The sequence below is a fragment of the Cupressus sempervirens genome, chromosome 1 (assembly GCF_028749045.1).
Source record: "Cupressus sempervirens isolate cs-2001-9-10 chromosome 1, ASM2874904v1, whole genome shotgun sequence".
Taxonomy (NCBI): domain Eukaryota; kingdom Viridiplantae; phylum Streptophyta; class Pinopsida; order Cupressales; family Cupressaceae; genus Cupressus; species Cupressus sempervirens.
Genome location: NC_143118.1, coordinates 657,889,729 through 657,910,525, shown reverse-complemented (window position 1 = coordinate 657,910,525; position 20,797 = coordinate 657,889,729). Strand labels below are relative to the sequence as shown.

At 35.2% G+C, this 20,797-nt stretch overlaps 1 protein-coding gene across 2 annotated transcripts in view; it reads right to left on the bottom strand.

The window, feature by feature from the left end:
- The window catches only part of LOC149579614 (phosphatidylserine decarboxylase proenzyme 3-like), a 327,375-nt gene that overhangs the window by 219,946 nt on the left and 86,632 nt on the right, over nucleotides 1-20,797 (bottom strand). For both annotated transcript variants that reach the window (XM_089786112.1, XM_089786119.1), the window contains 2 exons: nucleotides 15,627-15,710; nucleotides 15,391-15,482 (listed from right to left, as the gene is read on the bottom strand). In XM_089786112.1, coding sequence (XP_089642238.1) covers nucleotides 15,391-15,482; nucleotides 15,627-15,710 — 176 coding nt within the window. The remainder of the gene's footprint in view (nucleotides 1-15,390; nucleotides 15,483-15,626; nucleotides 15,711-20,797) is intronic.

The window sequence follows — 20,797 nt, the reverse complement described above, 5'->3', positions numbered from 1 at the left end:
GTAACTAGTCATTGCTTAGATCATAAAGATCTAACCCCACCTTTTTTTCTCGCAGGGAACGAGGAACCAGGAGCTTTACCAAATCGAGAGTTGTACTATGGGCGACAATGCAACAACAGAACATCTAACCAGTCAAAGTCTGAAAGGCAATGACTGGTTATCTCTGACTTTCTCCCATATGTTTCATTTTTTTTGTTTTGAGTACATATGAAAGATAGCAATTGTTTTCACGACTTGTGTGAAATACTTTGCCTCCAACATTTCATTATTTTGTAAAATATCGATTGTATATTCAAGAAATGAATGATACAAGGACATTTATATTCTTTCAAATATCAAAATGAAATGTGATTTTATCAAAATAGAATTTTCATGTCTGAATTTTAACATGTGTTAAAATTAAGCAACATTTATATCAAGGGTTTTTTAGTAAATATCCAGAAATGGATAGTACAGTGGTATCAGAGCCAAGAATCCTACCATCCTGTGGAATCACGCAAAACACAAGAATTTATGAAATGATATATTGCAAATGCTGGTTGCTTAAATGTGACTGGTAAACTCTGAGGACGAAATCCCTCGAGTTTAGTTTCCAAGAAATTTGGACGTCACCCCAAGTTTCTCACTTTGAGATTTACAGCTTTGGTAGAAATCAACAAGTTTGGGTAATAAATGCAGTTGAAGGTAAGAAGTCGAAATCCCTAGCATAGTAGGAGTTCACTATTTGATTCAATTCTGAGAATGTACGTCCAAGCAGAGAATAGAGTGGTGGATGGTAAAACCATAAAGTTTGGGCGGTGAGTTCTATATGTGAGGATTGAAAACATTGGAGGAAGGACGTCTACTGCCATATTTCGAAGTCCCCAACATTTATGTTTGGTCATGCTTATTAAGATAACCGAGGGAGTCATTTTTCCTTGCTAGCGGCAAATTATGAGTCGGAAAGTTGTAGGTTACAGTCAGTTGTGGAGGGCAAATAGAATCCAGTAAAAACGTCCTCATATACACCCGTAAGAAGATTCGCAGGTAGAGAACTTGTGACTGTAGGGGGGGTAGTTTTGAATAGATAAGCCGCAGGTTTGGGGTCTATACTTATCATTTCAGATGTTGACTAACTACACAGTTAGTGTTGGTCAGAATGGTCCAGGAAGAAATCGTGGGGAGATTCTTGCATGGACGACAGGTTCATCAACATTAGCCCAACATCTTCTAATGCCGGCTACTCAAGGAAATCGATGGTATCAGAAATGTCAGTAGTTCATTGAAGTTATTTGCAGGGCAATTGGAGGCAGCTTTGAGTTTATGGTGGCAGTCGGATTACCAGTATTGACACCCACGCAGGAGAAGAGGTTCTTCAAACCAGTGCTAGACGTGATGATAACAGACATTCACCTAGCAGACGCCGTGTGTAGAGAAGGATGGGTGCTGCATTAGGATGCAACCCGAGTTTGACAGTCGGCAAGGAGTAAACATTTTACCGCCCAGTCTCAACCTAGAATTCCTTTCGCGAGGACATCCAGATAAAGACTTAAATAGTACAGTCGGGGCCCGATATTTGTCAAGGTTCAGGTGGCAACTGGAATTAGAACATACGCACTAAGCGAAAGTTGGGAGTGGGACCAGTTTCCTGTGCTTCATACTTCAATAGCATAACTACTCTCAGCTGATAACCTTCATCAAACTCAAAATGGACGTCTGTATTCATAGTGGCATCTCTTTGAATGTTAAGATATTACTTAGTGATTATTCTGAATATATGTTGCTCATTACTCTAAATGTATGTCATAAGGACCTCCTGATAACTGCTTGATGTAATGCCCGGTCATATATATATATATATATATATATATATATATATATATATATATATAATTTTATTTTTTATTTTATTTTTCTAGTTATTGCCAAGTGAGATCATAAGCCTACATATAAGAGCAATACAGTGGTCTTCAACGGAATGGTGGTTATAGTGTGGGCCAGTTAAGGAACAAATCATGCTGATCAACTAGTAAAGTTTGGGAAAATCAGTAGACTAATATTGGGTATTAAATTTGCACCAAATCAATCTATTGAGCACGTTCCCTAAAATGTCTAAGCTGGCTAAATGATATCTATTCCATATACATCTGATCATAATCATGAAGTGATACAGCAGCAGCATCCATATTTCGTTGTCTATTAGCTTGCCAACTGAATGATAAAATGTCGAGGGCCAAAGAATTAAAGTTTTGATAACAGCCGAGAAGGGATCAGTACAGTGGTTTCAACCAAGCAGGAGAGAGCAAATTTCCGTGTGTGTTAATTTGAATCCTGATATGCATTCAGCATTGTAAGGCTGTGAGGTATGAAGGGATAGTCTATGTCTTTCCAACATTTAAAGACATACATATATTTTGTTTTCATTAACAGAGACAATTTAAACTGAGATATGAATGAGGCTAATAAATATTCAGTCAACATTGCGCTCAGGACAGTACAGCTATGAAACATTACCAGTTCATGAGATCATGGCAGCATTTTGGCATTTTCATAAACTAAAATATCAGATTATTAACTGAGAACATTGCAGTGTTAGGGAAAAATCTCGATAGATATTATGAAGCCTCAAGAGCAGTTTGCCCAAAATTTTCAGTCCGATATGAGGACTGAAATAATGAGCACATATGATGAGTACAACAAATTCCCTCCACAGATTCAAAAAGAATTACCCTTCATGGAATATGTGAACTTTTAGCTAGCTGCAAAACAAAACAGATATGATAAAAAACAAATACTATGATTTCGCTCGAGCTCTCCTTGCAGAGGACAATTACAGAAATTTGCATAAGGAAGACATTAATCAACTTGATAGTAGTATTGAAAAAGAAGAGCAACCTTTGTATGATAATATGCAAAATACTAATAATGGCACACGTATACTACTAGGTAACTGGGAGACAAAAATATCTTATGGAGTTGTTTACAATAGTCCTTTTGATGAGCGTATTGATAGCTCAGGTAAAAGAGTTGACCAAACCGCCAACGTTGGCAACTCCCCATCTTATTTAGACAGGGAAAACACCAGCATCTTATTTGGGGACATGGAAATTAACTTGGATGAATTTTATAATAATACTAAGCTGGAAATTATGTCAAGTTTTGAGGAGCAAATGGAATGCAATGTTGGCAGGATAGATGATCTAGCACACATTGAGTTAGAGGATATATTTGAAAATGTTGTTCCCGTAAGTGATGAAAAATCAGAAAATTCTATGAAGAACAGCCCACTTGTGTTTGAAGAAGATGATCAAAAACCATTATCACTTCTTGACTTATTGGATATGCTTTTGGTCAAAAAGGACAAGATTGTCCAAGTGTTGACGAGGACGGATGATTCTTCCAATTTGATTGAGGATCGCATGCGGAAGATTGTGATAGAAAAGAGGCATGGGAATGTATGTGGGGTCACAAGTCCTCTTTTACATACTATTTTTGAAACTTTAAAAATGATTAAATATGAGTACTTGCAACTATTAATGGATAGAGATCTAGCAATAAAATTTGGAAGGGACAAGGAGAGTGAGATAGATGAGCTATGCCTTCAACTGAGCTTGACACATTATTCCATCCACAAAGCTGAAAATCAAACGAGTGAGGCAGCCACTTATGAAGAAGATAACTGGGGTTCAAGGGCACAAGAAATCACGCAAATCATTAAAGGGATTGTAGATGTGAAGGCAAACAATGTGATTCAATCACGTGTTCCCCATTTGAGACTTTCTATGGTGAGAAAAAATCTATGAATCAGCAAGTTGATGAGTCTGAAAATTCTGATTTTTGTGACAGCAATTGTGCATCTTCACATCAGCACATGGTTAGTGATACAACAAGTGAGGATAATTCAAAGATTTCAATTAATGGTGAACCATCCTCTTACAAAGACTTAGACATAAGCGAGAGTAATTATGGTGGGGTAGGAAGTTCAGATTTATCCTTTGCATGCACTAAGGAATTTTTCACCTTACCCAGAGATTTATCACCTGGCTCTTACGAGATGGCCACGGCCTACTTGTTAATTGGTGATTTTTCTTGTTGGTATATTTCCACTATCAATGATTTGCCTATGTATGTTGGTAATATATTCACTGATTCTATTTGGCCTTCTCGGGTCAACAAGTTATTTGCAGGTGAGTGGGGAGATCACACATTACCCTACATTCCACATGAGGTGCCTACATTTTTTATTTAACAGGGTATTGAAGACAGTGTTAGCACTCATGATGTTGGTGATTCACCAACCACTCTTTCATTTACCCAGGATCATGTTGATTGGGTAGTCAGGGACCCAAAAGTTAATAATATCTTACATCTAGCAGATTATGCTATGTTGCTACACAGTCACATGATTGTGATCTGTGTTTTTCAGCTTTCTGACACATCAAAGTTTCAGAGATTAGGATTACTCCTTTTCCACCAAAGTGATATGGTGGTGGAGTCGGATTGGTCGAATCTATCATTGACATCAGAACAGATATTACAAGAGTGGTATAGTGATACAGTGGTACAAATATTACAAGAACTGGTCAGTGGTATCTCAAACAACGCACGAGTCCTCACTTGGGATCCAAGTGGAGCATCCCTAGGTATTGCCTTTTATTGGGGAGCCAGATGGAGAGTTTGGTTGCTATCTTCTTGGGGTGGATATGGGTATATTGTTGGGCTCCCATCTTTACTTGACAGTAGATACTCACAGGGTCACTCATGGAGTGAGGCTTTCATACTGACTGAGGGTATTGGCACACAGGGCAACAGCACATGGCAATTGGTGTCCCTTTATGGTGAGACTTGGGATCCTGGCATTTAGTTATTTGGCACATTGATTCCTATTGTATTGTTTCACCATCCTGAGTTTGGGAAGATGCATGTCGAGGTACATCGACTGAGGAGTAGAACCTCATTCTTGACGCTAGTATGGGATCCTAGCATTTGATTTCAGCAAGTATGAGTAGATTGCTTGAGGGCAAGCAATCTTTGAGAAGGGAAGCTTTGTAATGCTCCCTTTTTTCTGGGACATTATAATTCAATGTTGTTGGCTCACTTCACCTAGGTTTTGGGGGTGAGAAGGTTCTTTACGGGGTTCCGTTCGAGATTTGACCTAGAAATTTTCAGTTACAAACCCATCAGAGCAGTTTTGGCAAGTTGTCTGGATGCTTACTATTTTTAGTAAGTAAACAGAGCTCAGTATTCTTGATATCTCAGTGTTGGTTTGGAAGTGTCTCCCCGAAAGCTTTCCAATGAGCTATTGCACGTGCTTATCCAAGTTTGTTTGGTCAGTTATTTTAATGCCTGACGATTATATGGTTTACTGGCTAAGTGACTTTTAAAGTTCATTTAACTTGTCACTTTATTTTAAAAAGGTACTATGCTCACTTAAGTGACTAAAGGACAAAAAGGTCCTTTATCCCACATTGCTTTAAACAGCGTGCATCACATTGGAAAAAGTGATAAAAGTACAACAGGCTCAACATGGGAAGTAATGAAGATTATAATATTTAAAACAAATATTAATCTGGGAGCTAGAAACAGTTGTTGGTTATTTCTTCGAGGACGCAAACCCTTGAAGAAGCATTTGACGGTTGGACGTAAACCTAGCCTTCTTATAGGTTTTATCTACATTTGTCAATCTGACTGGTTTTACTGTTTATAGGATTGGATCATTTGGATAGTTGCATGTTATTGTATTGCTGTTGTATAATACGGTAACGCAGTTGGTGGTTAATTGTGTTAATTCCCGGTTTATATATGTACTTTCTGATTATTGGAGGAATAAAAACAACTTTTCTGAGTTTTCTCGTATGCACATTTGCTAGTTATAAAGTGGATTTAAGTTCTGGAATTTATATCAAATAATAGTTTACTGTTCAGTTTAAAATTTGTAAGTTTATATCAAGGGTTTTTTAGTAAATATCCGAGAAAAGATAGTACAAAATCATTTTAGATTTTAATAATAACATTCACTTTTTGAAAAATATAATGTTTTTAAGTTACTTTATCATTTAAATTTGCCACTTAAAGTAACCATAGTGCACTTTATGTTATATTTTTAAGTTGAGTTATTTTTTTAATTTTTCACTTAAGTAACTATATTAACTGTAGTTTGATTTACTTTTGGGTAACTTTATGTTTTATTTAAAACATATAAGTTAAATATTACTTTTTGAAATGATACTTGCTTATTATATTTTAATTCTATTATACAGATGTTTTTGACCCAATTAAGTAATATTTCTTCAAAAATCAATAAGGCATGTGCTTAATTGATCACTCAAGTTGTGCAATTTACAAGTCTTTCAACCCATGTACATGTAAATATGCAAATGCCTCTAGACACCATGATTTTGAACTAAAATGGGCATTTTTCAACACCTAACATGTAAATGCATGCATTTTGAAATGTGCAATAACCCTCCAAGAATGTGATTTGCATCTTAGAGTTCATTTAAAATGTGCAGTGATCCTCCTAGAGTGTGATTTTGCACTATAGGCATGTTTGAACAAGTTTTTAAAACATGTAATGCATTCCCAAGAGTGCGATTTGCACATAGAAGCCAAAATACAAGTTTTTAAAGCATGCAAATACACTCCTAGAGTGTGATTTGCATGAGAAGTCAAGTTTGATGCATTTTAAAACATGCAATCTCCATTATAGAATGTGATTTGCCTTTGGATACATGCATTTGCATTCTAAGAACCCGTTTTTGGCTTTCAAGGAGGAAATCTGCATGCATATGAAATAGCTTGAAATCTCCAAGATCAAGGTCATTTTTGCAAATTTGGGCATTCTCATGCCCTTGGCATTGGATCTCATGCAACAAACGTTGAATTTCATGGTTTCTAGAGACCACTTTTTTGCAAAAATGTCCATTTCATGGTAGTTTTTTAGCACAAGATGAATCGTTTGAGCCTTTTATTCCTTGCCACTGGTTTCTAAGATCACGTTTTTGCCCTCAAATGACAAAAATGACTTATGATATGGCATCTTCATAACACATTTTTTTCCAAAAAAAACATCTAGGGGTTCAGTTCTGAGCAAAAATAGTTTGTCTTTTAATGATCTTTGACCAAGTTTTGGGGTTTCTCATGCCAAAACCTAACATTGAATGCTTAGCAATCATCCATTACTTTCAAGAGTGGAGGAAGTCAAATAGTTGTTTGTGAATTTGGTTTTGGAGGAGATTTGGTCTTCAAACCTATCAATCTTCCTATTTTGGCGCATTGATCTCCAAGTAAGTAGACAAGTTCAACCTTGCTTATTAATTCATGTTTATCTTGCTATTTTGTTGTATATTTTAGCTTGATGTTGCACACTTGTTCAAAGATATGCCAAAAAAAGTGCATTTTGCCTTTTAATATGATGAGAACTTTCACTTTCACATAGTTGGTTTTTCCCCAAACTCCCAACTTTGAATTTGCACTTGAAAGCAACTTGCTTGTTGACATGTTTGAGTCTAAGACCAAAGGTATGTGTTTGTTTTGTGCTTATTTTCATTTGTTGTTTGCTTTCTTTTTTGTTTTTTCTTCTTGTTGAAGAAGTTGCAAGTTCTTTCCCAAGAACTTAAGTACATTTCACTTCATTCAATTTTTTCATCTTTCCATGCAAGCGCATCTTTTCACTCCACATCTATCATTTCATGCCAAGGCACATTGCATCCATTCCTTTCATACGCAATTACATTCCAAGAGCAATTACATGTAATTCCATCCTCCATCCGCATTTACATGTAAACTCACTCTCCATATGCATTTACACATAATCTCATTCTTCAAACCTCATTGCATGATTGCATCAAGTCATGATTACATGTAAATCAGTTTACATACAATTGCATCCAAAGAACCCGATTTTAACTTAAGGTCGCTCTTTAAAAGTCAAAAGTCATCATTTGCACACATTCCCATGTGCCTAGCCTTCATTCCTCAAGGTACTTACATAAGTACTCAGCCTTCACCCACATGTATTTCATATCCCAAAATCGCATTTCAGCCTTTACATATGCCTACAATTTCATCCATGGTCATTACACAAGATCTTTGAGTATTTGATCCACACTCTAAGCATTTTGCCCTTCATAGATCCTTTGTTGCTGATCTAGAATCAACGTCTTTGTGGAATCAATATCTTCTAATGATGTGTTCACATTTTGGAATTTTCATGTTGCAACACAAGATATGCCCTCATCCTCGAAATCCAAAAAAAGGATGAAGTACCAATACAATAAAGAGTTATCTCATGCAACTGCATCTCAAGTTTCATCAACTCTTGATAATGTTTCTGACACAGAGATTGTGCATGTTGACATGGTTGATTTCATACAAAGGGTTGAATCTCCTTCAAGTCGTGAAATGAAATGCATCAAGAAAAGTAATATTCATTTGGTGCCTACTTTCCCTATGGCTGCCTTGGAACCAAAATTTGTCTTGGGATGTGCACGAAATTTCAATCCAAAGACCACGACAATCAAAAATGCAGATGGAAAGGACATCATTAGCCTTGACCCAGAGGTTATTGAATAGATCTTTAAAGTTCCTCAAAATGCAAAGTGTGTTGACTTGTGAAAAGATGTCTTTGGAGTTATGGAATGAAAAGAGGGCGGATTATCAGAAATATATAAATACATATTGGTTAAAGGTCAGAAGAAACAATTTTTCATGATGGCCTAAAACTATTCGTAGGTCAAACTTCAATCCAGAATGCAAAGACTTGATCACTCTTCTTAGCGGGATATGTGGTCTCAAACATTCCAATGTCTTCGAGCCATGGATGTATAAATTCATTCTCTAGATCTTTGATAATGAAGAACCTCTCTTCTGAGGAAACTTATTAGTACTACTTTTTGTGAGCAATTGTGGGAACCTAAACGCCATTCTACATGAACTCCTACCTATCTAAACAGCTACATCCATGGGATCTTTCTTGGGTCTTTCCACCAAAAGAGATCGGTTACAAGTTCCTATCTGGGACTACTATGATCAAATCACCTCGTTGCGTAGGAAATATCAATATAGGAGAGTCCAAGATGCATTTTTTGGATATTTCCGATGTTTGTTTGCTAAACAGTTGGTAATCAAGTGAGTGTCAAATGAAGCTTGAAATAGGGTTAATCAATTTGGAGCTATCTTTTTGTAATTTTCAACTTTCACTTATTTGAGAGTTGGCTACTTCAAAGGAGAACCATATACTCTACCAAGATATCCTACAAATAAGATCATACTAATGGAATTAGCCAAACAGCTCATGGAAGTGTAGTCATATCAAAATACTCAACATAGGCCTGGATTTGGTATCACCACAACCAAACCCTTGGTAATTGGTCAATATATGATCAATTCAGTCTACAAAGCAAAGAATATGGAGCCAGAACTTCAGCTCATTACATTAAAAAGGTTCAAGGCTAGGTATGATTTTGATTGTGGAGGAATACACTCAATGATCAAAAGAACATTCACCCATGTCCATCGCATAGAGGACATATGGATTGATCTATAAACTAAGCTAGGCATCATGAGGATGGACTACTACAAACTCACTTTGCAACAAATCATAGATTTTAACGTGCTTGAGATCCAATCCAATCTCCAAATTGAAGATGATGGAAATATTCTTGATTCAGAATACCATCGTGTTGGTTTTGATAAGCAGTGTCCTTTTCCTCTATAATGCTAGTAGAAAGAAGGCGTATCCATTTTTGATAGATTTCAGTCTATCTTTGTAAATACCAATAAATGGTTAAAAATCGAAGGCCTAAAAAGGGTGAATCCTAAGCTCGGGGTAGACTGTGGTAGTTTTAGACCACCTGGAAGGAAATCCAAAACTAGAAATTTCAAGCAAAGATGGTGCATCTTCTTCCATTTCAGCTAAATCCCTCAAGTTTAGATTGAAGGTGGAAAGGGGTCTAAATCTTCTTCAAAACCCTCACAAGCACCTGCACAAGCTCAACAACTTGATGAGGAGGAATTTGGAGAAGAACCTAATGAGGAGGACGAAGGAGAGATTATGATTGTATCACCTCTGTGACCAATAAATCAGCAAGTTTCATCCATTCAGCAACACCTTTTCTAGGTCTCATAGATGATGATGTGGATTCATTCTCCACTATTTTCATACCTAGCATCCCTGCCTCAAAAGTGAACACATTGGCGCTTCTCATCTCTTCAGTGGCTCCTCCTATTCTCACAGCTGAGCAGTGTGAGAATTTGGGGAATATGTTTGAAGATTTCCCAAGATTCACAGAAGGTCAAGTTTCCCAACTTGATACTTCAATAACTGGTTTTGAAGCATTCATGATAGAATTTTCTCATCAAGTACCTCTCGGTGCAGCTGTACAAATTGAAGCATGCTCAGTCACCACAGAAATCCAAAAGCTTTCTACTCTCTCAGAAAAGGCTCTAGCAATAAATAAAAAACACAAATATGTGCTTGTTGGGCCATCACAGGCCAATATACTGGCACAGGCGATAAGCTATTTCAAACTGCAATAAGTTGATCAATTATCACCGATATTTTGGCAATATACCTGCGATATGTTGCAGATTATAGGTTGGCAATAACTTGGAGTAGATTGTCATCTAGCCTGATTAATCATGATAAGATCACTTATTGCCTATATATCGGAGATAAGTTGATCTATGTGATACTACAATGCATCAACCCAAAAAGTCTTCTTAGAGTTAAATGAGGAGTGGAAGGAAGCCCAACTTCCTTCAATTTCATTTTCTATTTGTTGGACATGGACACTGGATAGTTCAGTTGTTGGTTTTCTTGTGGGTTTACTTTTGATAGTTGAATTCATAGGTTGTGAATTCAGTTGGAACTGTCATATGACTCGATGTTTTTTGTTGGGTACAAGCCCTTTTTGAATTGAACTTAATCAAAACTTAATGTTAGCAATTCATTGAACAATCATAACAATGTGTTTACTTATTCCTTGTATAATTATACATCTCTTCATAATTAATTTTTCAAGTGCTATATGTATTTTCTCCAATGCCCCTCACTATCATCCCCAAACTTAGGTCTCTCATACCCCCTTTCACTATAACCAGTCCACCCCTCCCCACATTAAGAGACTTGGTTGAATATTAATGAAAATCGATATAATTCTTGTGTTAAATCGTTAAAGGAAAATCAATATGATTCTTGTGTTAAATCGTTAAACCAGATACGATGGATATTTCATCACCAAAAACAGTGCATATTCATGAGGATTTTCATCCTCAATCAACCTCGCAAGAGCTTCTATATTCAATCCAGTACCACTGTGTTTTGTGTGTAGTCTGCAAACTCAAATCATCCAAATCAAAGCCCTCATACTCCATTCATAACTTTCTGAAAGCTATTTTAGGAAAAAGAATTTTTAGTTTTCTGTTACTTTTTCCCTTTTTCGCTACTTTGTAAAAAATTAATTTTCGTTTTTTTTTTGTTTGCTATTTTTTTCAAAAAAAATGTTTTTACTGTTTGGTTGTATTTTTAAAAAAGCAATTTCACACTCAAAAGGACCATTTTAAATATTAAAATATTTCATGTGCAAAGATCCCTCTTACCTCTCCTAGAATGTCATGCCCCCCATTCAATGACACAAAGATAATATAAAATAAAATTTGCATTGGATTGCAGGCTGCTTAGAATCCTTGAAGCAATATTAATCAAACACTAGAGATAGTTATCAAGGAAGAAAGAACGAGTATTATTAAAGAGTAATTATTGTAAACAAATATTAAACCGCCAATTACAAAGGGCCACAAGCTATGAAAGGCAACAATCAATGGGAAGAGTCACCTCATTGGTTATCACAGCAAAAGACATGTTGTTTTCCATTCCTCTTAAGAGATATGTAGAGGCAGACCACCGATTGTAAACAGGCATCAAACAGAAGGAAGATGCAGATAAGAATCATTTGTACAGAAAACTAAAGTATATACTGCAGCATCAAGAGACAGAAGACCACCAACGCCCTTCATCATTCAGCTTACAACAACAATCATTAGAACAAAACGTCATCACAAGAACACCAAATCAGGCAGAACAGACCCCTGTATTTTAAAACTATTATTCCAGCATCTAGTAATATGATAATTACTCTTCTGGCATTATCATCAGGGCAAACTTTAAGAAACCCCCCTCCAGAAAAAGTAATAAATTATTGGCAAATCTTTCATTGTTTTGAAAAACCAAATTATTTTTATCAGCAAATCTCTCAGGTTTTTTATTTTAAATATGATTTAGATTCGCGATTATTTTGGAATCATAATTTTTGAGTAGAAAAATTATTCGCGAATCTCAATAATAATAGGAAGTTCACTAATCGTCATGGAATATTACAAATCAAAATTGAACATGTTTTATCTCATGGAAATTATGAGAATAATTACATTATATTTTAAATCAATAGCATAAACTAAATATTGGAAATATATCCCTAAAGTAACTAATAATTATTATAATTATTGGTGAATTAATTTTAATTTCTTCAATATTATATAACATTTAGGTGAATAAAATCTAATCATGTATCGAATATTATGGGGAATCTTTGAGTTTAATTTTTTTAATAAAATAAATTATTGAGCAATTTTAAATATTTTAGAACTAAATCTAATAAAAATGTGGTGATTTAGGTTGCATTAAATCTTAAATTATTAACCAAATTACTAGCAAAAAAATTCTAAAATTCGCAAAATTACGAATATTCACCACTAAAAACACCCTAATTATCATTACCTAAGCATATTATTTGTCAATCAATTATCTTTTATATATATTTATGATTTGATATGGAATGCATATATCAATAATATGTTTGTAAACTCATCATTATAGAAGGAAGGAGGTGCAATGAAAGAGGAATCATGATGATTACCATCTAGGTATTATATACCAAGTGATTGTCCATGTTACCTACCACTGAGGCAAAGATGGCCAAAGCTCCACTCTTGGGCTTAGATAGGAAAATCAAGGAATCTCCATTACAATCTACTCTCTAATTCTAGCTATTAATTCTAGGAGATGAAGCATGAATAGGTTAAGAAGGTACTTGCACCCCACTAGGCCGATACCCTAAGTGGATGTCCATGTTGTCTACCATTGGGGCCAATAGGACAAAAGCTCCTCTCTTGGGCTTAGTGTGGGATGACTTTGATCAAAGCTAATGTGCTTCTCTAATGAGTTTGAACTTTGAATCTTGCTATATATATTATATGAATATCATGTGTTATGGACTAACCCTAATAATGGATATATGTGTGCGTGTATGTATATCTTTCTTATGTTACGATTGCAAGACTAAGATCCAAGATCACACTATTTGAAGGGATATCTTACATGGTACAATGTGACCTTAACCCTAATTTGTTATGATTCTAGTGCAAGGGAAAATTAGGAAGGGAACATCATGTAGGCATCCACTTGAGGGGACATAACTTTTTTAAATTGAAACACTAAAATAAATATTATAATAATGTAATACTTAGGTACAATGCATTGAAACTAAAATTAAATCATGCCAAAAAGGAAATAAATGCTGAGAAATGATGATGAATGACAACACAGGCACTAACAAGAATTGTGGAGATCTTATAAGGCATAAAACACTACAAAGAGTCTTATGAAATCTTAAAGCCACTTGAACTCCAATACATCATCGAATGCTAAGGAAAGTTGAAACTAAGCTCTCCAATAACATTAGAATTCTTCTAGCCCACCTAATAATTATGCTAAACCTTGAAAATGAACCAGCATTCATGAAATGGTATGACATAAATTCATGACATTATAGTCCTCCCTCATCAAAGATTGCTTGTTCTCAAGCAATACAGACATGTACTTAAATTGGTTCTTGTGTAAACACAACAGGATTCTAGGATACCAAATTAATTTGAGGAATTGAACTTCATCATGACTCCACTGTTCCATTATGATACAATCATCTACTGCAATTTTGCTACTCTGAAGCAATTACAACAATCATGTCTATTCTTGGGTTCCCAATTTTCATATCAACATACACATAGAGGCTGAAATAATGAACATCTCTCATCAAGTTACCAACAATCATCACACAAACCCTTTTCAGGTGGCTGACATAGAAGATAGAGAAATGTTAAATCAGAAACTTAGAACATTAGTCATCATATGAATACTTCTGTTGTCGTAATTGAGAATGGCTCAAAATTACAAATTTAATCAATCTCGTTTGATTCAACAATTGAATATTACAAAAAAATTGTAGTCTTCTCCCATTACAAAACTCTGGTTTCAGAAGTTCATAGATTGCCAGAAGACAAAGACGCCAGCATTGAATAGATATCAAGTTATTGAGCGATTGACTCTTGAGCTGGGTGATATTGATAGAGGTGTGGAACTTCCCTTATTTTCAGGGTCGATTCTCATTGCTCAGTGTGGAGTTTCCTAAGGTTTGGAACTTTGGAGTTCATTGCTGGCTTTATTTCTACGCACCATTCTTAAAATATAGCTGGCCAATTTATCATTTTCTAAGGCATGAAAAAGCTGCAGGTTCTGGGATGCCTTATTGCATTTTCCAGAATTAATTTTGCTCTCTTTTCCTATGCTATTTTCTCCCTTGGTTGGGTGTGGACTTCATCCAAGCTGGGCAAATGACTTAATGGATGAATGGAAAGTCATTTGTTGGAGGTGGAAAAATGTGCTCAATTTTCAGCCTATGGATTCTGTTTGGGTCGTCCATTTCTGGGAAGACATGAAGAGGAAATACTGCCTCCAGTGTGGACTTCTTTGTTATTGTAATATAGCCCCTGCAAATTCTCACAGGTCAGATTTGTGTATGAAATCATTTGTTATCTGCCTTCAAAGTCATCAATCAATCTATGTGAAGATCATTTTCTATCATTGGAGTTAAAGGAATTGTGTTTCAGATTTATTTCTGCAGTTTAGTTCAGTCCACAACAGTCAATGCATGAAGTCATTTGAGTCAAACTGGGTGAATATATGTTTACTCAAAGTGTTGTTATTACTTACTTCCATAATGATGGTCAGAATTCCAAGCATTGTGATTTATTTCCCATCAGAAATATGATGTATGCAATGCAAAAAATTCAATACTATTATATGTTGTATCTTGATGTTGCAATATGATTTTTGTTCAATATTGACAGTGCACACAATAACACTGTTGAATTGAAGTTCATTTACAACTGAAACGCATATCTCTGCTACACGAACTCTACATTACCGAGAGAAATCTTGACCCGGATTTTACATAACATCAGATAGCAATTACTTGAGAGGGCAAGATTTAAGCATGATAATGCCTAAGGTGTATGGTAAGCATAAATTCTTATAAGATGTAAAATATGAAATAGCCAAAAAAGATTCCTTACTTGCCTCCATAATTGGTTAGAAGTTTAACAAGCTCCTCTGAATCAACTTCACCATTACCATCAACATCTGCTTGCTTAAAAATTTCTTCTAGCTTTTGTAAGAAGAAATATAATGTATTTCAATTATTAAGGCTTTAGAAATTATAATAAAATAAAAGACCAGTAACTTGATGGAAGTTGGCAGTAGAGACACTGCCAGTTAGGTAGATCAGTGTTCCAATCTCTAATATACTGACCTTGTGACTTGCCATTTTATTTCCAAAAGCTTTGATCAAATCAGAGAATTCTTCTACTGAAAGCTTCCCATCATCATTGTGATCCTAGCAGTGATCACAGACAAATTATAGAGTGATCATACAAAAGTGGCACTTAATTATGTCTTTAGTAGAAATTATTCTGCCAAACTACTAACCATAAAAATACTAATCTTAAAATGTTACCACATTCATAAATTTGAAAGAGCTTCAAAAAATAACAGAAGTGTATTGAAGAGATAAGACTTGTTACAACAACAAAATTATCCTAGATTTAGTAGAGGTTACATAAATCTAAACAAAGGAGGCGAGACCTCCATCTTCAATTTTATTTTTAATGTTTTAAGTCGTCATTTAATTTTAAGCTGTTTTCCTTAGGTCCTTAAAATTGCTCATGAAATATGTGATTGACGACCTTAAACTTACAAACTTGCTAGAAATCAAAGATATGAAATGATAATAGATTAATACTCGATATTAAATAAGCAACAGGAATACTCCTTAAATAAAAAATTACAATATATTTCCGAAATGGAAACAATTGAGAACTAAACACAGAATAAAAAGTTACTGACTAGACAAATTAAAGAACAGAAAGTTACTGTAAACTAACTGATTTAAAAGAAAATCAGTTACATGACCATTATACTAAATATGTAAATATTACTGAATTACCCTCCCTTAATGGTCATTCAACAAACTTCCCTACAGAAAAGTTGACATAATTTGCAGTCATTTGACCATAAATGCATAGAAGGGTGACTCCTCTTTGAAACGTGCAATATGAGCTTGCTCCTCAGACCCTCCACAGTTATACTTCTAATCAGCCAACCACTTTCTTCAGAACTTCCCATTTGTGACCAAGAACAAGAACATGTTGTGCTTTCCAAACTAATGTTAGGTAATCAAGTCATCCTTGCCATTATCCAAAGACACAAAAACTGAGATCAACTTCAAAAAAAACTTCCATTCTTGTTGATAAAGTTTAGCAAAAAACTCTAAAACCATGATTTTCCCAAAAATTGTCAAAATAAACTATTGCCACATAGCACCATGATTTTGTGGAAAATCATCAAACCCTCAAGGAAATGCTGAGATCGTGCACAATTTTGTGAATAATTATCAGAAACTCAAATATATTTGAAAGAACACCATTTGCACAAGAAACCCTGATTGCAACCCAAACACTATAGAAGAAACCATGATTTTATTAAAACTCTGACAACATTTTGTTGGAGATGGAAAAGCAATTTCTTCCAAAAAGTCATCAAAAATCTTTGTTTTGAGCATAAAAGGGTTAAAACTCATGATTTTCAAAAGATTGTCAAAACCGAATCTAGCCAAATCAAAGAAAACCGTGTTCAATCGAGCAAAACTTTTTTACATCATAAAAATCAAGATTTTTGGAAAAATAATACAAACCCCTCCACTAGTCATGAAGACCATTGTCATGCAATATTGCACTACTAAAACCCATCACATGAACAGAAAGGAACTTTTGCACGAAAAACAAGACACAAGTTTTTAATGAAAATTTGCCAAATACAATGGTAGATCTAAAAATAAATTTGTAGAGGCCACAATTGTTGTTCTTGATAAAATTGCCGAAAAACAGACGCAGTCGCAAAGAATCCCATGCAAAGAGTCCTGATGCATAGCAGACATGAATAGAAAGCAACCAAAATTCTAAAAACTTTCACGTTGAACAGAAAACCCTCAAACAAAACCTAAATCTCCTTAACATGTTTCAAAAAAACCAACTATTTTTGTTAAAAATTGTTCGAAAAAACTTTTGTTAAGGAATTTCCAAGTGTAACTATGATTTATTTAAACAAAACAATTGCCAAAAAAACCTTGCAATTTTTGTTCTAAAAACAAGGGAAAAGAACTACTTAAATTTCCTTGAAATAAAACTACAAAATTTATTGGAATATTTGCCAAAAACCAACCTCTTTTCTAACATCAAGAAATGATAATAAATAAACAAAGAAGAGAAATACTCCTTGAATAAACAATTTAGAAGATCTTTATATAATGGAAACAATTGAGAACTAAAGACAGAATAGAAAGTTACTAAATTGACTATACAAAAGTTACTAAACACCAACTGATTGATTTAAAAGAAAGTTACATAACCCATTATTACTAAATCTTATAATATTACTTTAATAAGATAAACTTAGTGTAATGTGATTATCTACCTTAAAACTACATATTTGATACTAGAAACCAAATATAGCCTTAGTTTTTTTCATTTTCTTAGTGAAATGTGATTGTCTACCTTAAATTTTACTAGAACCCAAAGCTAGCATTAACTTCCTCAGACTTTTAAATGATGCAAATACCTAGGAAAAATAATTTCTTGGTTTCCAAAGGCAAAAAGACCCCTCATCATTTGATTAGTCAATTGATTGTGTAATTGGAATCTCTAAAGTAACTTTATAGTCACAACTACATTAAATATTAACTCAAATTCATCAATGATAATTGTAAAGATTAACCACGGACAAAAACAACAATTACATGCAAAAATATAACCAATATCAAAAAATAATAAATCGCACAGAGGAGAACACAAAACACAAAATTTGACGTGGTTCACCCAATCCCTAGGCTACATCCACCAACAACAAGTCCAATATTATTATTATCCAATGATTACAAGTCGCAATCCCTTATAGCTCAATACTGCAACAAGAAGCTACAACCTCATCATACATTGTGAAATCCCTAACCCTAAGCCATTTTATACGAGCATTTTGTCACTTACAGAAATTAGGGCTAGAATAAGTCATCCAATAGAAAAATAACAGCCGACACCTTTAACAATAGTAAATTCACTTTTGGCTTCAGTGGCGCTACCCCCAAAAACCCCCGCGGGGGCGTTGCCCTTCAACCCCACATTGTACTACCACAGGGAGTGCACCTGAGGCAAAGCCTACAAGGGGCACTGCCCCAAAACCCTAGTAGTAATAATTTGGGGGGAATCCGCACCAAAAAAGGTTGGAAAAATTAACCTTTGTGTCTGATTAGGCTCCACATCACAACAATCTCCCACTTGGAGATTGATCAGACTCCACAACAATAACCTCCCACTTGTAGACTGATCATAGCACCACTAAACCTGTAGCTCCCACTGGAATACCAAACCACCTTAGACTCTGTTGTTCTTTTATTTTCTTCAGTCTAGACGACCAAGCAAAGTTGAAGAGGAGTTCAGTGTCTCCCTTGTCACTGCCTTCGTAAACATATCTACTAGATTGTCATCTATATGTATCTTCTCTAGCTTTAACTAGTCATCATCCAAAACTGACCAAATGAAATGGTACCACAACTATATGTGCTTTTTCTTTGAATGTAGAGCAGAATTCTTTGCAAGATGAATGGCACTCTGACTATCTATAAACAAATAATTATCCCTTTGTGGGTGTCCCAATTCTTCCATGAAGAACTAAAGCCATATCATCTCCTTGGTTGCTTCTATAGCAGCAACATACTCTGTCTCTGTAGTGGATAAAGCATTTACCTTCTGCAACCGAGAAATCCAACTGACTGTTGTCCACCAACAATATACATAACCTGTAGTACTCCGCATAGTATCAATATCTCCTGCCAAATCTGACTCAACATAGCCCTGTAATCAGTAGTAGAGCCCCCAAAATGTAAACACTTACTAGATGTTCCTCTCAAATATCTGAGAACCGATTTGACTGCATTCCAATGTTCAATCCTTAGATGACTCATATATATGATAGCAACTCAGACTCAACATAGCCCTGTAATCAGTAGTAGAGCCCCCAAAATGTAAACACTTACTAGATGTTCCTCTCAAATATCTGAGAACCCATTTGACTACATTGCAATGTTCAATCCTTAGATGACTCATATATATGATAGCAACTCCCACTGCATGTGCAATATCTAACCTAGTACATGCCATAGCATACATTAAACCAGTGTTACGGGACTCGGACTCGCCTCTGACTCGGAAAGCCAAAATCCGACTCGGACTCGGACTCGGCCAGGACTCAGCAAGGACTCGAAAAATCATACAAGTATAATAACAAACTTTTGAAGGAAAAAATTGAATAACATAATATAAAGTTGAAGATTTAAGATTTAAGATTCAATCCTTAATAGATTCTTGACATGCCACATCATTTTCAGAATTCATATACATTGTAGAAAACATCTTCCGGAAATCTCTATCTTTTAAAAAAAAAAAAATTTAAAAAATTTAAAAAAAAAAAATCAGAGTCCTGGGCTCTGGACTCGCCTTGGACTCGGCGAGTCCACGTGGACTCTGCTAGGACTCGGCCGAGTCCGAGTCCAGAGGCAGATTGCCTCGAAAACATGGACTCTGCCTCGGACTCGCAGAGTCCTGGCATGACTCGGCGAGTCCCGTAACACTGCATTAAACTTCCTACTACTAAAGCCTAAGGTACCTAGGACATCTTAGCCTTCTCTTCTGGTGTCTTTGGACACATCTCCTTAGTCAATTTTAAATGACCAAGTAAAGGTGTATTGATAACTTTAGCATTCTTCATAAAGAAACATTGTAACACCTCAATATAATCAACCTGAGATAATGTCAATTTTTTGTGCTTCCTATCTCTACAAACTTTCATACCAAAGATTTGTTTTGTTGCCCCCAAATCCTTCAAAGCAAATAAATGTGCTAACTATTGTTTTAACCCCTTAATGTGATACATGTTAGACCCAGCTACAAGCATATCATCAACATCTAAACATAAAATAATGTAGTTGTCATCATCTAACCTCTTAAAATAAACACAATGGTTAGAATGACACTGAGTATAACCATGCTCATTCATAAATCTGTACACCACATTCTCCTTACCTGTGACCTCAAATCCCTGTGGTTGTACCATATATATTTCTTCATCCAAATCACCATGAAGAAAAATTGTTTCAACATCAAGCTACTCGAAATGCAAATCTTCAGTAACCACAATACTTAAAACAGTACGAATAGAAGTCATTTTAACAATAGGAGAAAATATTTCATCAAAATCAATGCCCTTTTTTATGCAAGTCCTTTTACAACTAACTTATCTTTAAATCTCTTTTTACCTCCATCCTCTTCTTTCAACCCATAAACCCATTTATTTTGTAAAGCCCTTTTACTTGCG